The sequence below is a fragment of the Hydra vulgaris genome, chromosome 02, assembly GCF_038396675.1.
Source record: "Hydra vulgaris chromosome 02, alternate assembly HydraT2T_AEP".
Classification (NCBI taxonomy): Eukaryota; Metazoa; Cnidaria; class Hydrozoa; order Anthoathecata; family Hydridae; genus Hydra; species Hydra vulgaris.
The window spans coordinates 55,972,291-55,991,440 of record NC_088921.1 but is presented as its reverse complement, the minus strand read 5'-3'; the positions used below and the strand labels follow the sequence as shown (position 1 = coordinate 55,991,440).

The 19,150-nt window shown below is 27.5% G+C and overlaps 1 protein-coding gene across 3 annotated transcripts; it reads left to right on the top strand.

Moving 5' to 3' along the window:
* Positions 1-1,276: 1,276 nt before the first annotated feature.
* Positions 1,277-18,672, top strand: LOC100210051 (carboxyl-terminal PDZ ligand of neuronal nitric oxide synthase protein). Of its 3 annotated transcripts, none has more exons than XM_065791436.1 (10): positions 1,277-1,359; positions 8,434-8,582; positions 8,660-8,731; positions 10,126-10,227; positions 10,734-10,789; positions 10,934-11,039; positions 15,568-15,721; positions 15,904-16,067; positions 17,494-17,664; positions 17,754-18,672. In XM_065791436.1, exons 2-10 carry the CDS (start codon positions 8,454-8,456, stop codon positions 18,198-18,200), a joined length of 1,401 nt encoding a protein of 466 aa, XP_065647508.1. In that variant the 5' UTR covers positions 1,277-1,359; positions 8,434-8,453; the 3' UTR covers positions 18,201-18,672. The 3 variants fall into 3 exon arrangements, with proteins under 3 accessions (XP_065647508.1, XP_065647507.1, XP_065647509.1); XM_065791435.1 differs by having other exon boundaries at positions 1,322-1,541; XM_065791437.1 differs by lacking the exon at positions 1,277-1,359 and adding an exon at positions 8,113-8,346.
* The last annotated feature ends 478 nt before the right edge of the window (positions 18,673-19,150 follow it).

The window sequence follows — 19,150 nt, the reverse complement described above, 5'->3', positions numbered from 1 at the left end:
AGATCTTCCTACATTTATGAACGGTGATGTACTCGATGATTCATCTACTCTTCATCTTCTTGGATTAACTCTTACTTCTAATCTTTCTTGGAAACCATATATCAAATTCTCTATCTCTATAAATCTCAAATCCGGCCTCTTATGGAATACTGTTGCCATATCTGGGGTGGATCTTCTAATGATGCCCTTTCTCTTTTAGACAAGGTGCAAAAACGCATTGTACGCATAGTTAGACCTGCTCTTGCAGCCAACCTCCAACCATTATCACATCATCGTAATGTTGTTTCTCTTTCTCTTTTCTACAAATACCATAATGGGCACTGCTCTAAAGAGCTAGCGTCTCTTGTGCCATCTACTAAAATTCATTCTCATGTTACTCATCATTCAATTAAATCTCATCCTTTTTCTGTGACTGTTTCTAAGTGCTCCAAAAACGCTTATTTGTCTAGTTTTTATCCTCGAACATCAGCTCTTTGAAATTCGCTTCCTTCATCTTGCTTTTCTGATTCATATAATTTGCAACCCTTTAAGTCGTCCGTCAATCGTTATCTTGCTCTGCAATCTTTATCTTTTCTCTTCCAGTAGCTTTCAACTTTAATTAGTGGTTGCTTGCAGCCTTGTTGGAAGCGAAGATGTTTAAAAAATAATAATAAAAAAAAAAACTAAAATAACTGCCATATTAGTCAGTGGCGAAGGAAGGTGTCTAAAATTGGGGAGGGGATGGCAATAAAAACTAAAGTGAACTCGGGCACCAAAAAATAGAACTTCGATGAAAAAAAATGAAACTTCAAGGAATTGGGGGGAAAGGTGGCGATTGCCCCCTACGAATCCCCCCTCCCCCTCTCTCTTGTTATTACGCCAGTGATATTAATTACGCTATATTTTAAAATTCCTAATAGTTAATTATTGTTTCATTATAATAATTATAATTATAATTGTTATAATATAATGAATAATGTTGTAATATGATACAACAATAGCTATAATTGTTATAATAAAACTATAATTAACTATTAGGAATTTCAAAACATAGTGAAATCGAATCATTTTTCCAAAATCAATGACTTAGGCGTTTTGTAAAAAAGTTAGCAGATATTATTTTTAAGGCGTTTTTGGAAACTAGTAATCTTTACGAATATTTTTATAATTTTTAAAAAATAATTATTTAATAACGTTTGTTATCATTTATCTTAGCTTTTTTCATAAAATAGTCAATTTTGAATTTTTTGATTTTAAGGCGTTTTGAAAAACGGCTGTAGCAAAGCCTGAGCTCACTGTGCCTAAGTCAAATACAGAAAACGAATCGGCGCGCTTCTATAACGCCCGGAGTCTTCGAGTCGGCCGATTTGACGAAATCAAGTAAGCTCGTTTGATTTGATAGTTACAAGATAAATATATTTTAAAACAACTCCCTTAATAAGAAAACTGTCATTTTGAAACATTATAAAAGTCAAAATGACAGTTTTCCACGTTAGTTGTCTCATTATTTAAAAATATTCAAGTTTTATAAAGTGGAAACATGCTTCAATCTGTTATATCAGGTGAATATATTAAAAAAATTAGTTTTATTTTATACCATATATGTTTTATAAAATCAATATAAATATATTAAACAACGATTATTGTTACTTTTTGCTTTGTGAGTTTTCGATACGCCACTTCTAAATAGGAAATTTAAAATATTTAATAAACACACAGTCATAAATGTTTGCATTTAAATAAAGCCGAATTCGTATTTTATGAACGCCCTAAATGTAACTGTTTGTTTTTTGATTTTCATGGAAATTTTATCAGTTAGTGTATCAGTTAGTGCATGGTATTTCCGTGTATAAAAAATACATCCTTTTTTAAGACAGTGCAGCAATCAGCAAATAAGGTTTCTTTGTGCAAATTGATTGTCTGAAGAATTTATTGACTTTTTTAAGACATTTTTTTTCTTTGTTTAATGATGCCACAGATTTAGATAATCTTTTACAATTAAACCATTATCTGAAACTGAATTCAATTTAGTTTCAAATAATGGTTTGACTGTAAATGTTTAAATTACTTTAGATTTCACGTGCAGCTTTTGCAAATTAGTGGTGTTGTCTAATACAACGCCACTAATTTGCTAACTTAATGCTATCTCAACCACTTTTTTAAAATACCCCACCCCCACCCACCCCAAAGCTGTTATATATGCAATTGAGTTAGCATATTTGTGCATTTAGCATTTCAGTTGGCAAGTTTTGAGGTATAGTTTGCAAATATCCAATATCGAGGACCTTTTTTTTTTTATATAGGTCTCTAATTAGCAAAAAACGCATATGACAACCTCCCACCCATGAGAGACCTCCTTAGGACGGCCCTGATCAGCTGTACACGGTTTTTCTGTGTATAGCTGAATTCAATCAATTAAAACTTATGTTTTACAACAACAACAAAAATAAAATAATTAAATGTAAATTAAGCAAGGCATCAAACTATTAACAGTTTGCATTGTTTTTGGTTTTCATGTTTTTGTTTTCGCATTGTAAAAACAAAAACATGAAACTGTCTCCTATTTAATTAAAAAAATTTAGTAGGGCATTCTAGGAGTTAAGCACACTCCTTTTTCATCAAGCTATAAAAAAATGTTGCTTTATTTCTTAAAATTGAAATTAAATTGAAATGTTCTAATTTAGTTGAAATTCATTGAAATGCTCTATGAAATTTATTTATTAAATGGGAAATGGTTTCATTTTTTTATTTTTTACAAACAATTCTAACTGATGGTTTGATGCTTCTCTTATTTTGCTTTGTTTTTTTGGTATGCAAATTGAAAATCCTCAATTTTAATAGGTTGCTCCATGTTTGTGGTTTTAATTCTTGTATTATTTTTGGTCAATTTAACTTTTACTTGACACCATATTTTCTTATTTGACACCTTTTTAGATCTAAATTTTAATAATTTTTGTTACACAAGCAGGAGAAAAAAACTCTTTAATGTTTTAGATGTATTAATTCTCTTTGAGATCTAAATTTTTTTTTTAAACAATTTTTTTCCAAGCAGATTTCCTTACTATTGAACAAATATTACTCGTGTAATATTTGTTCAATAGTAATTAAAATTTATAATATTTTTTAAATCCTTCTGCTTGAAAATGAGGTTTCTTAAATTTTTTTTTCTGTGGTTTTAAACATTTTGAACTCTGTAATGCAAAATAAAATTTTTTATTTAAATTTGCTTTATATGCGCTTAAGAGTTTTTTCAAAATAAATTCAAGATATAGTAAATTCAAAAATAAATCATGAAAATTAGGAAATAATTAGAGTTGTTAAAGTTACTTAAATAAAAATTTTGATCTCAATAAAGTAGTTAAATTAGCCGGGCTTATTTTTTGAGTATATCAAACCCAATAAAATAAAAATTAGCTTAGGCTAATTTTTTAACTTTTTTTATAAGGCCAAAATGTTTTTGTTTTTTTATTAGTATTTAAATGTTTTAACCCTTTCGCCTGTAAAAACAGTTAAATGACTGCACTTGAAATTTTGTGATCAATTTAAATGCTATAAAAAGTCACATAGATTAAAGCTTAGTGCAGAAAATATTTTTTGCATAGAAATTTTTCAAAATGTGTATTTACAAATAAAACAAATATTTAATGATGACAATATTGAAAGTTTCAGAATACAAAACATCTTGAAAATCTGGTCATTGACAATTTATGAGTGTGTTTGCATTTATTAGGAATAATATTAAACAATTAATAAATAAATTAAGCTTTATAAATTGATAAAATAAATTGAGCTTAATATAAATTGACTATCATACCTACTCAATTTTCCCCAAAAATAAATTTATGTACAGGCTTGGTCAGGAAGCAGGAGCAATCGCTCTCATGTACTGACCACGGAAATAATATTTAGTTGCGAAAAACTGACCAGATTTTTTAGTCGTTTTGAGAACATTTCATAAGACATAAAAAAAGCGCAAAAAAGATTTATTGGACTGATGAGAGACAATTACAATTAAAAAAAACAAACTAGGAAAAGAAAATAATTTTTAATGCGAAAAAACTTAAAGCAAAATAAATCACATATAGAACAAATATTTTCGAAACATCACTCTTTTATAATTTTTTTATAAAATTAAGCAACATTTTTTATATAAATAGCATCTTACGATTGCTTAATAAGGAAATAAATGTTCTTTTATTTATCAAAGAGTATAATATAATTTTTATTTATATACTCATGTCTTATTTCCAGTGCTGGATTAGGGAGGGTTGGGGTTAGAGGGGGCTATAGCCTTGAGCCCCGCAATGTTAGGGGCCCCAAAATAGTCAAGAAGACCTCTTTTTTTTTGTCATTTTTACGCTGTGGCACATAAAAAAGGCCTCCAAAATAAAAATAACCCCCTACCCCGAAAAGGCCAACAAGATTCTAATAAAACTAACTCTAGTTATAGTTTTATTTAAGCTAAATTATTTTATAAATAAAAATAATAATTTTTTAAATAAGTATTTTATGCTTCGCATAGTTTGAAAAGTTTAACATATTTGAAACAATTCTTCTTAGTAAGATAAACAAATGAAGACTGCAGGGAAAAAAAGGCACATGACACACTTCCACTTTTGAGATAAATGAAATTTTGTCTGAAAGTCGCTATGTTTCTTCTTACTGTATTTCATAGAACACTAAGTGTAGCATTACATAGGCCTTTTTTGGATTAGATTTTACTATTTTGCTAACCTTCAGGCTTATGTTTATATAGTAGGGGACATAACTTAAATAATTGGAAAATGTGACATGTGCCCTTTTTCCCCTGTGGTCTTCAAATGAAATAATTAAATCATTGAGTTACTGTAGAAATTAAATTAACTAGATAATAATCAACTAAATAGGTTAAAAATACTTTATGAAGAGGAAATGGAACTGCTACACAATACTGCTGATGATGGTTAGTGAGTGGGCTTTTTCATTTTACTTAGTATTCAAAACAGAAAAAAGTAACTTTAATTATTACGAGTTTGTAAGAATGGCAACTGAAGCGAAAATAATTAGAGTTAGTAAACCAATATTTAAGAACTTAAAAACTTTTCTTTAAATCTACCTTTCTATAAGTATATATATGTGTGTGTGTATGTGTGTAAATATATATGTGTGTGTGTGTGTGTGTATATATATATATATATATATATATATATATATATATATATATATATATATATATATATATATATATATATATTTATATATATATATATGTATTTAGATATGCGGTAGTGGTGTAGTGGTAAAGCGCTCGCTTCATAAGCGAGAGGTTCCGAGTTCGATCCCCACCACGTCCCTGGTAGTACCGCACTCAACTTGTTTCTCCGTGCAGCGGCCTTGTTCGTCAAGGTTCGTGTTTCGGAGTTATAGAGTTGAGAGAGGGTTATAACCACTATTAAGTAGCCTCCTCATCTGTAGTGGCTTTATCGGCCTTGAGGAGGTGAATAACAAAAATATATATATATGGATTTATATTTGTGTTCTGTTGTGACCTTAGGCGCAGTGCTTGTTCATCCGCGAGTTATTTTGTATGCATGTTTGTGTTTAGTAACCAGAAACTTCTTGTATGTTTATTTCATAATTAGTTTTATTTACTTTGATGATTATCAATTTTATTGAGAGTGCACTTTTTGTTAAATGTCTTTTTGTTTACAAAATAAATCGTAAAAATTGCATAAAGAGATTACATTAGAATAAAAAACAGGTACACCAAATTAAATTTATATAAAAAATACATACTTTTTAAATAAAAAATTAGAATATACTAATAAAATCTATAATTTATAATAAACTTTCAAAATGTTGACAATTTAAAAAATATATATTTAAAACATTTATTTTTGTTAATAAATAGTAATAGTTTAAAAGATTTACGGCTTTACAGATGTGAGAATGAGCCATAGTATTAAAGTAATAGTTCATTTGATAAAATATTCTTAAAACAATTTATGCTAGAAATCTCAAAACTTAAATAATCTCGAAAAATACAATTTTTAAAACATTTCAACAGAATACTCTAGAAATTTATTTTGCTTAGTTAGCAAATTTTTTGAACCAATAGAATTAGTCTGTTAGTAGATTTGGCGGCTTTTAGTGTTTGCGAATATTCTTTTTATTCTTCCGCACCAAGATGTTTTGAAAACATTCAAGTTTATGTATGTTTCCATGTATATCCGTAAAACGAAATTTTGTTTTACAAACATACATAAACTTAAATGTTCTCAAAACAACTAAAAAATCTGGCCAGTTTTTCTCAACTAAATATTATTTACGTGGTCAGAACTCAAGAGCAATCGTTCCCACTTCCCGACCAAGCCTGTATGTACAGGGGCTATTCCAGGAAAAAATGTTGGGCAGCGGTTTATATTAATATTAAATGAAGTCAACCTTTACATAAATGAAGTAAATCTTTACATAGTCATATCTATTCTCAGGGTGAATTATCTATACATTTTCAGGGTAAATTACCGTATCTATACATTCTATGGGTGAATTACCATTACTATACATTCTCAGGCAATTACCATATCTATACATTCTCAGAGTGAATTACCATATCTATGCATTCTCAGGGTGAATTACCATATCTATTTATTCTCAGGGTGAATTACCGTAACTTGATGCAATAAAAAAAGTATTTTATAGCAAAATTTATTCATGATGAGATTTATTTATGAATTTTGTTGTATTCAGTTTTTATATTGGCCAGCATTATTTAAAATAATATTTTTTTCTATTAAAAAAGTGTCAAATATGAATGGAAAAAATAAAATCATGAAACAAAATATGGAGACTGTGAGAAGTTAGTCACTTGAAAGTTAATGTAAATTTTTTTAATGGCCTTTTGTATATCTAAAATCAATAAAATCTGTAATAGCATAGTTTCCTGCCTGATGATGTGATTCAAAAAATCTAATTATCGAATAGCTTTAAAACTCAATATATATTGTCATGCAATCAATTTTATTTAAAAGTTAAATGAATAAAAAAATCAATACCAATAATCCATAATAGATAATAAATATAGTAATAATAATAAAAATTGCTTTTTAATTTTTACTTTTTAATCAAATTTATAGTAAAACTATATAAAAAATATAAGATTTTAAAAAGCTAAAACTTGTATGTATAAAATTGTATTTTGTATTGTTTTGTACATATGTGTCACATTGAAATATGTTGTTTTAAGTTAAATCAATTTATCAAATAAAATTTGAATTAACTAATCAGGTTTTGTTGGAATTAAATTGAAGACAATAATGTTTTGTTTTTTTTGTTTTGAAAGTTAACTTACAGTTTTTAAACAGTTTTTGTGTGAAATCAAATATGATATATTTAGTGTTAGTTAATATAATTATTCTTATCTATACTATCTATAAACATATATATATATATATATATATATATATATATATATATATATATATATATATATATATATATATATATATATATATATATATATATATATATATATATATATATTTTAGTATGTTTTCATTATTACTTTTATTATTATTATTTTTATTGTTATTGTTATTATTATGTTTAATTATGTATCTTTTCCTTACATTTTTTTAATTTTATTTTTTTATATAATTTTACTATTTTTATATAAAATAAACAAAAAATTTAAACAAAACATTTTTTTGTTTTAAAAAATATATATCTTTGTTTCATAAAATAATAAACAGTTGGAAAAAATCTATTCAGTTATGTTTGCATAATTCATTCTTAAAAGTAGTTGTTTCATCTTATTACTACTGCTGTTGTTAATTGTTTCTTTTATTTTTTAAATCCTTTAAGTCTTTTATTATAATAGCTTTGTTTGCTAATCTTTTGTTATTTTATTTGTAAAGTCATAATCTTGCTTGCATTTTTAAAAAGAATGATAAGAAAAAGTTCAAAACAAAAATATATTGGAACAATTTATACCATGTTTTAGCATTTTATGTAGCTTTATTTATCCAAGATAAATAAAGTTTTTCTAATAGTGGTATTAGAAATATTGAATTCTATGATAATATTGACATCAACAAAAAGTAATATAATCATATAAGTTATATGACTAAATGTTTGTATTGATATAATATTTTTAGTAAAAAGACATGAATTAATTAACTAATAAATAAATAATGTGATATTCTTTGAAACATCTAGAATTCAACTTCTATTGTCCTAACTCCTCAGCTTTTGACTTATCCCAATCTAGTAGCTCAATTAGATGAAATTTGTTTTTAGATGGTTTTTTAACATAGAGTGTGAATATTTTCAATTAGATGAAATTTGTTTTTACATGGCTTTCTAACATAGAGTTTGAATATTTTCAAAGTAATAAATTTGTTTTAGATGTTTTTCCAACATGGAGTATGAATATTTTCAGATTGTTTTTCTATCATAGAGTATGAATATTTTTAGATGGTTTTCTAACATAGAGTATGAATATTTTCAAAGTAATAAATGGTACAAAACCAGGTCAATATCAGACTGTAGAAGATTCAAAAGATTTGCGTATTCCAGTCCAAAATGAAGAGGCATTTGAGCATGGAATATCTTTTAATTGCAGGGTTTGTTTACTTGATCAGTATTGTTTATTGAGTTTTCTTTATCTGAGTTTTTATTAATTTTGAAGTATATTTTTCAGTATATTGGAACTGAAGAAATTCCTCGGCCAAACAGTAGAGTTGAAATAGTTGCTGCTATGAGAAGGATAAGAGTATGTACTTTTTTAAATTTTCTACTTATTTTTTTTAATTGAATTATATTTTTTATTATATGTATTATTATAAGTAATTTAGTGTTAAAGGTTTACAACCTCTCATCTCAGCCTTTCATCACTCATTCTAATTTGTAACCTAACTTTATCATATTAATTTGTACTCTAATTTCATTACACATACTAATTTGTATCCTAACTTCATCACACATACTAATTTGTACATAAATTTCATCTTACTAATTTGTTCATTATATCAGTTTATATTATAATTATATTAACCCTTGGGTAACTACTTTATGGATTCTTCTGTAATGGATGACTCACATTTTGTGAAATATATGATATGATAATAAAATAATAACGATGATTATTTTTACCTTTTTTCTTTCTTTATTATTTTATATTGCACTGCAATTATATATTACTATTATTTAATTATGTACAATACTATAAATATTGAAAGCATATAAATATTGAAATAATGAATATATTCATATTGATTTAACTCAAAGCATAGTTTTAGACTTTAAAAACACTTGTGGTACCCCAGAAGTTATTTGAAATGCAGGAGAGTGTTGTCCATCAAAAGCAGCTTTAATACTACAGTTGTAAAGGAAAGATTCAATAGTTTTAAAATCTTTCTCCGGTACACCAGGTACACCTTTCTATTATAGAAGCATCTGAGTTACATCAAGTACCATTTTACCTTACCATCTGATGGTAAGGTAAAATGGTACACCTTCCTATTATAATGATAGTCATCAGTAGAATCATAGGATGGAAAGTGAATTGTTAAAATAAAAATATGATATTAAAAGCTTATTAATAAACAACTTTACTAATAATAGTAATAAGACTGAAAACATAAAAAGAAGATTTAATCACTTTTTAAATAAGACTGTGACACAAACGTTGTCTGGACTGCAAATTGTCAAAGAGCTTAAAAAAGAAATAACTTTGCAACAGAAGCAGGGGTGATTTAAATGTCTAACAATAGATTAATTTTTTATCTTTGGGATGACAGGAAGGGTGTATCATTTGATTCAAAAGGTAAATAAGAAAAAAAGTACTTTGTAAATAGTTCTGTTTTAATGAGAGATTGTTAGGCTTGGGTTTGTTTATGATATTGCTAAAGATTTTTCAAAGATCTCAAGTCTATAGAAGTGAAGGTAAGTGATTAAGTTAGTCTGGAAAACGATTCGTAAAGTTAAAAATCTGAATAAGGCAATAACAATAGTTTTTGCATTTTTTTTTTAATTTATTTGATTTTATCATGAAAAATCACTTATGTTAATTTTAAAGTATTTCAAAACTAGCATAAGTGATTTTAAAGCAAGTTTTAAATTTTTATGTATTTTAGCTGCTGTTTGATTTTAAATTGATTTATTTAGTATGAACATAAGTATCGTAATATTAAGAAGCGTAGAGTATTTCTGGCTGTATCAGCTGATGGTGTAAAAGTTACATTAAGAAAGAAGAAAAAGAAAAAAAAGGTGTCTACTAAATTTGTTTCATAAAGTACAATGTACAATAAAGTTTATTTTAGTTAAAAAATGTTATAAAAATTTTTATCACACTGGTTTACACTTTCATTGAATTTTTAATTCATTTTGTAGAGTGATATCTTCATATTTAACAAGAGATTTTTCACTTAGATAATGAAAATATTTTTTATTTAATAAAATGTTTAGCATAATCTTATCTTTGAAAAAATGAAAAACATATGATTATATATATATATATATATATATATATATATATATATATATATATATATATATATATATATATATATATATATATATATATATATATACATATATATATATATATATATATATATATATATATATATATATATATATATATATATATGTATGTATGTATGTATATGTGTGTATATATTTATATATATGTATATATATATGTGTGTGTGTATACACATATATATGTATGTGTTTATATATAAATATATATATATATAATATTTCTTTTTAAGGGTAGTTTGTTATTAGAAGACAGCAATTTGTTTATTATGCATTATCCAATAAATAGGTGAAAAAAATTATTTTTTCTTAACTATCATCGTTTTTGCATTCATAAATATTTATAAAAAATATTTCATTAAAAAAAATATTCACTTTTATTTTTTGCTATTAATGAAAATGTTTTTAAAAATATTTATCGTTTATCTTTAAGGGTATTTTATGTTTCACATGATTCACAAGATCTGAAGATTCTGAGCTACATTGCACGCAGTGAAGATGGAATTTTTAGATGTAGTGTCTTTAAAGCACTAAAAAATGTTTGTAATTTTTTAGTTTGTTTCTGTAAATGTTTTTTTAAATTATAAATGATTTTATCTTTATATTGTATAAAAATAGTTCCGTTTTATATTATTATCAAATATTTATCTGGTGAAAACCAGAATAATGATGATGGTGATGATGATCATGGTTATAATGATGATGATAATGATGATTATATATATCATAATATAATCTTGAATAATTGTAAATCAAGAGTTACAAATTAAAAAATAAAAGAATAAAACAAGGAAACTTTACTGGTACAAATTTTCTTGGTTTCTTGAGATTTTCTAGATGACAATAACTTACTGATCAAGCTTTTCAGGGAAAATTCTTTATTGATAATATGTATAACTCATGGTAGTATGCATAATCATCGTCACATTATATTTAATTTATTTATTGATTTTACGAGTAAATATTTTACACATCTTGATTTAACTTCAAAATAAATATGTCGTTTTACGCAAAAATGAAAATATGTCTAATGAGAGGATTTATTACCATGTCAGTGGAGTGACAACTTGATAAAATAAACTAATCAACAAAAAGCAATAATAAAGATGATAAGGTAAAAAAAAAAATCAATAAAAAGAGGAACAATCATATTTAAAAAAGTAAAACTAATAAAAGAATAAATAGTAAGACTGGATAAGATGACATGAGAGATAATGAGACAATAAAATGGTTAATGAGATATGATCAGAATGATGATAAAAATAAAAAGAAAAAAAGAAAAGGATATGTTTAAATATTAAAGTAAGAAAAAAAATTAAATCACTAGATTTATAGCAAAAAAATAATATATATATATGTGTGTGTGTATATATGTGTGTGTGTGTGTGTGTGTGTGTGTGTGTGTGTGTGTGTGTGTGTGTGTGTGTGTGTGTGTGTGTGTGTGTGTGTGTGTGTGTAATGCATTATAATATCATGCATATTATATATATAAATATAATATGCAACAACAACAATTTTAAAAAGCAACAAAACCGCAAAAATAAAAAAATTCATGACAGTATAAACAATACACACCAGATATTACAGTATGGCACAGTACATAGAAATACATGAAAATATAATTAAACGATATAAATTTAAAAAAAAATTCAAAGTTGATCTTTTTCTTTTCTTTCAATAATTTTTGTTAGTAAAAAAATCTGAGCCATTTTTATATATTGATAAAGTTTTTTTGTTTTTTTGTTTTAAATTTGTTATGAATTTTTTTTTCTTTTGCAGTTAACAACACAAATTGCATCTAGCCTTGCAAAGCTAGATGCAATTTGTGTTGTTAACTGCAGTAAGGTCAGCTGTTTTTTTTATTATTATTATTATTTTTTTTTGTTTGGTTTCGACACCGAACTTGAGCATCTGAAATTTTGGTTTGTTACAGCTTTTTTTCTTATATTGTCTTATTCCACTGAGACAAGTTTTATCTGGAATTATTTGCTCCTCAAAAGTGCTGTGCAATACTAAGTTTTGTTAACTGGATTATTAAGTTTTGAGTTATCAACAACATGTAATAATTCTCCTAAATTTTTATATCTAGACAAAGACATGAGATCAGCTTTTTTAAAATACCATGGCTCTGTTGACCAATACATGTTATAAGATGGCAGTCTGAGAAATTTAAGAATTCAAGTTCCTCGGATGATAATGAATATCAGACTCCTTCTGCTTCCAGCACACTGAGCACAAGTGGTTCAACGAAAAAGAAGATGAAAGTTCTAACAAATAATGTTGTATCGTCTCTTGATCGTGTTAATATTTCTGATCGCCGTGCAATCTTCGTGGTTGGAACAGTTGCTCAGGCTCTTGGTCACTCTCTAAAAGATTTATCGTTGTTGTACAGCACAATCCGCAGAGAAAGGCGATCTGTTTGTGAAGCGCTGACTACAGCTGACAAGGTTGATTTCTCTCCTGATGATCCACTTCTTCTGCATTAATTTGGAAAGCTCTTACCTGATATCACTGGTGGTCAAAAAAAAGTGGATAGAATTGCCATCCTTGTGACTGGTGGTGGGGTGGAAAAATAGCTGGGCATTCCAAAGATTGATCGAGGTACAGGTGAGCAACAGGCTGATGCTTGCATGAAGGCTCTTAAAGATTGGAAATTGGAAGAGCTTGTTCAGGGACTGGTTTTTGACACTACTTCATCCAACACTGGGTTTAACATTGGTGCCTGCACAATAATAGAGTAGAATTTTGACTGTAATCTTATATGGATAGCATGCAGACACCATGTCTTTGAAGTCATGCTTTCCACCATTTTCGTGACTGCATTTGGAAGCAGTGGAGGATCTGAAGTTGGAATTTTTAACTGTTTCCAGAAGCAATGGCCAACAATCAACAAGGAGGTGTTCACTATAAGGAATGAAGAATTGTATAACTGTGATTTTTTTCTCAAACTCTGTGAAGAAATGGTAGTGTATTATGTTGAAGCAATTAAAGGTCAACAACCCAGGGATGATTACTTAGAACTCTTGAATTTGTGCCTTATTTTTCTTGGAGGATCAACTGCAACATCGAAGTTGAATGTAAAGTTTCGGGCACCAGGTGCAACACACAATGCATGTTGGATGGCAAAAGCTATATATTGTGTGAAGGTATATTTGTTTCAGGATCAATTTGTTATTACTGCAAAGGATAAGAAAGGAATAACAGACATAAGTCTTTTTGTGGCATTTATATCCGGACAGTTTTGGAATGAAGCTTCGTTAGCTGAGCAAGCACCATTTAATGATGCCAAGCTTCTTCAACTAATTCAAGAATATCCAAATTGTACAATTTCAATTAATGCAGCAAAAGCTTTTCATCGCCATCTGTCGTATTTTTCTGAACATCTAATAGGATTGGCTTTCTTTGATTCTTTTGAGAGACATGGCAAACAACCTGAAACAACAGCCAAAACAGAAAACTCTCAAAAGACTTGATGCTGCCACATTCAATTGTCACAGTACATTGTCTTCCTTCGTTACACAACGCACCGCAGTACTTTTCGATCTAATTTTGAAGAATGGCAAAGAAAAAGCTGAATCATTTTTAATGAAAAAATCTTCAGAGTGGGAAATGGATTCAACATATCTTAAAATGAAGCACAATGTTCATCAAATAAAGGTTGTCAACGATTGCACTGAACGAGGCATAGCATTTATAACATCCTTCAACAAAAGCATTACAAAAGATGAAAACTAAAAGCAGTTTCTTCTTCGATTGGTTGATCTTCACCGGAAGGAATTTCCAGTTGCATCAAAGTCTACCCTGATGAAGATGACTGTTGAATGATGAAAATGATTGATCTATTATTGCCTAGTGTAATTACATACAGTATTGTGAATATAAATTGTATCAAAATTAAAAACAATAAAAATCCAGGAAATTTTAAATTTTCTTGCTCTAATAAAATAAAAACTCATGCACTAATATTTTATGTGTCCTCCTTGTGCTGCTATGACTTTCTGAACACGATTTGGCATGGAATCCACTAAATTTTTACAAATTTTTTTGGATTTCTGTGTCTTCAATCCAAATCTGAAGGATAGTGGTGGTAAGCTTAGTTTTATTTGTGCAGTCATGTTTTCGCAGTCTTTTTTTTACAATTGCCCAGAGATTCTCAATTGGATTAAGATCAGGGGAGTTACCAGGCCATTTAAGGGTTTTAATATTATTTTTTACCATGAATTTCTTGACTTTTTTGGACGTATGGCATGTGGCTAAATCCTGCTGTAATATTCCGTTTTTATTTGGAAACACTTTTAACATCTCTGGAATTTAATGTGTTTGCAGAACCTCAATGTAAGTGTCAGAGTTCATCATTCCAGTAACTGGGTAGAATCTTCCAGGTCCAAAAGCAGAGAAACAACCCCAAAACATCTTCTTTTCTGGATGCTTGGCATATTGTTCAATGTGTCCGGGTCGTATAGGCTCACCATCAGAACGACGAACAAACTGTGACCGTTGGCCTCGCACTTCAAAATGTGATTCATCCGAAAATAAAACCTGCAATCAATAAAAAAACAAGTTAACTGTTATTAAGTCTCTTCAATTTAATACCTTCAATTTAAAAATAGTATGATATACAAATATAATAAATGAAATAGCTGTAAATTAATAAACACATTTTGTCTTACCCTTCTCCATTGTTCTTTAGTCCACTTTTTGTATTCCTTTGCCCACAAGAGACGCTATATACATACATAGTATGTATACATACATATATACTATACAATTTTTTTTATATTTTGAACTTTTTTTATTTTGAACTACATTTATTAGAAATTGTTGAACTTATTATTTTAAAATTTTGCAAAATTGTTAAGTAATAGTTTAATGATAAAAATAAAAAATTACATTTTTTACAACTTATTTAATATTTATTATAAATAATATTTATTTTACATATTATTTTGAAATGCCATAATTTCATTTCAATTTTTAATTGAAAAGAATTTGGTTACTTTGATTTTTTAAAGTTACTTTAGAAAAGAAATTTCCAATTAATTCTTTATAATACATTTGAATATTTAGTCTCAGGCTATGCATATAGTTCGTACAATTGGGCAAGCCTTCGAAGTATGTCATAAAATTAATCTTGAAAGAGAGAAAAATAAATCTGCTATCAGTCCTTCAGAAGAGAATGATACTGAAATAAAAGTGTTAGCAGATAAAGCAGATAAGAAAAGTAGAGTTTTTTTTAGTTTTTTTCAATTTTTTTATCTTTGCTATGATTATTACTATAATTTGTTATTATTATTTATTTATTTTTGCTTTTTATATACCAATTTTTAGGTTGATGTATAAATTTTTTTAAATGACTTAAATTTTTTAAGCCATTTTAAATTATTATTTTGTGATTGCTATTAGGTCCTGATGAAACAGATATTGATGATGTTGAAGCCTGTGAAGAAACAATAACCAGTTCTGAGGAAATAGCTGAACAGCATTATTCAAAAGCTAATCTGGTTACAGACATTGATACAGCTCGTGAAATGATCAATTTACCTCCACCTTTAGTACCGCAGGGAACGGTAAAACTTAAAGTTCTACAGCATATGTCTGTATCAGTTATAGTGAAGTTCAATTAAGTTTTCAAATAATCCCTTATTATTATATCAATGGTTTAAACCACAAAATACACTTGTCTATATTTGACAGTTTCAAGAAAACAGGTTTTCTAAGTTTGACAACTTCAATTAATTAACTAATTATAAATTCTTTCGAAAGATCACTAAAGTTGTAATCTTTATTTTTAATGTCATTAATTATCTTTAATAAAATTTAGGCCAAAATGTCAAGAAGTAGCACTGTTTAAAAAGGTGGATGTATGTCTTTTGTGCTTTAAACCATGGATTTAAATGAATAGTTATAATAAAATGGTTATCATTAAGAACTCACTATTGTCAGAATCTGATCTCACTTCTGTAACAGATCGGGATATGCAGTGGCTTGTAAATTTTAATACTAACAAATCTCAGTTATTTACTGCAAACAATTATCATAATGCTCTCGACATTCCTATATTTATGAATGCAACCCTCTCACTAAGTCCTCTTCTTTACATCTTGGATTATCTTTCGCTACTGACCTCTCATGGAAAAAATATATACGATCTAAGTTAGCTAGGTTAGCATCTTCTAAGGTAGCTTCTCATTATCATGCTTGGGATTTTCTTACTCTTGATTCCATTCTCTATCCGGTACAAATCTTTTATTTTTCAATACTGTTGTCACATTTGGGCTGGTTTTATTAATGATGTTCTTTCTCTTTTAGACAAATCCAAAAATGCATTGTCAACATAGTAAGACCTACTTTATCTACCTTCCCCATCGTTGTAAAGTTGCATACTTTATCTACCTCTCTCCTATCGTTGTAAAGTTGCATATCTTTCTCTTTTTCAAATACTATCAATGTTGCTGCTCAAAGGAACTATCATTTTTATTTCCACCCACCAAAACTCATTCTTGCTTGACTCGTCATTCAGCAAAGTCTCATTCTATTTTTGTATCTGTCCCTGCATGCTCTAAAAACTTTTATTTACCTAGTTTTATTTCCTGCACTTCAACCCTTTGGAACTCTCTCATCTTTATGCTTTCCTGACTCCTACGACTATACAACCTACGACTTTTCAAGTCTTCTGTCATTTCCTTTCTCTTTAACTCTTTTCTTTATTTTCTAGTAACTCCCAACTTAATAGTGGTTGCTTGCAGTCTTGTTGGGAGTGAATCTAAATTTAAAAAAAAAGACAAGAAAACACTTATTAATAGACGTTACAAAACTTATTTGCTTCCCAAGATCTTAAATAGTTTTAAATATTTTTGTGTTTTAACGTCAATTTCATGATATCGATTGATTTTCTTTCTTCTATCTTTATAATAATTTGTATATTTACTATCGAAAATCAAACACGATAATTTATAATAATTAATGACAGCTCATCAATTATTTTTGTGCTAGATATCTGATCTCAATGTACAAATGCACGGACCATTTACTTTATTGGAGTTGAAGCAAGTTTATCATCATCAGTTGTTGCAACAAATGCATGAAGCAGAAGCTTCAAGAAATGAACTCTCTCGTATAAGGAGTCAATTAAAAACTGCAGAAGAATGCAGAATTCAAGCCCAGGTTAGGAATTAAAGATAATAAAATATTTTATTTTTGTATATAGTTGCTTTATTGTTCTGTTAAATTTTACTAAATTTAAATAATTTTAGAACCAGGTCAATCGGCTGTTATCACAAAATCGAGAACTTTCATTTATGTTACAAAAAGCCATGTCAAAACTTCAAGAACGGTATTGTTCCGCTACAGATACCCCGTTAGATGATGCGTGGATGCTAAACCAGCTGTCGCAAAATGGATTTGACTCGACTTCGATTTATTCAGGAACAACTGCTGGATTAGGAAGTTTTCAGATAGATTTTGCTTCAGAAATATTTGACAACTCTAATGTAGGACCCAGTCCTCAACATCATTTCAACAATAATAAATATAAACTAAACTCTAGCGGACAAGATCAATTTGCTAATGATAAAAATTACTTAAGTTCTGCTATCAACAAGAATCCTTTTATTTCTCAAAATGAAGAATCTGTAGACAATGTCCTCATGACTAGCAATATTAAGAAAAGTTATAATGAAACCACTTTATTAGAAACGTGATAGATTAGCTTGCTAGGTTTATTTTCATAGTAATAACAAATTTTTGTGTAGGTTTTTTTAATATATTATTTGACTGAAAATGATGCAAAACCATTAAAATTATATAAATTGTTTGAAACACTCGCTACTATTTTTTTATGTTTTACTTACATCTAAACAACTCAAGCAGCACGATTTTTTTAATTTATCTTTTTTTTTCTTTCGAAAATTAATTTTTTCGTTCAGTTTTGTTTATTTTATAAACATAATAAATGCAACTAATAATTTTTAAAAAGTTCATCTCACTTATCATTTGAGTATTTTTTTAAGTTTATACATTTTTACTAAACATGTCTTTTTTGAAATGAAAATAAGTATTTTAAATTTTTAACTTACATGCAGTTGTTGATTGTGATTATTTTATATTTTCTCTACAAAATGTAAATAGAATTTCCTAAATAAAAAAAGAGAAATATTTGTAGTCATTATAAAATCATTCTCTTCTTATAGATTTTATTTATAGTTTCTGGTGAAGCGCCCTTCTGCAAAGGATGATTTTTGTTAAATATAGTTGCTTTTTTCGATAAAAGAAGATATTGAAGAAAAACTACTGGTATCTTTTCATAAAGAAAAAAAAAATGATGATATTTTCAGATTTTAGCTCTTAGTGTTTGACTAATTCTCGTCATTACAAAAAGGCGCACGTTAAATATTAATTGCCTGTCGAAAAAATTAAGAATTAAGTCATAAAAATCGCAAAACATGGTAATTCGATTTGCACTGCTTGCACTCGATAATATTTGAATTTTCCACATATATTTTAGAAATACGCTCCTCGGTCGCTTTCTGAATCTTATGTTTTGAGTTTACAACCAGTCCCTTTCTGAATCTTATGTTTTGAGTTTACAACCATTTATATAAATATCTCTTACTTTTATAATCATAGTGAATAATCATTTGTCAATATTAAA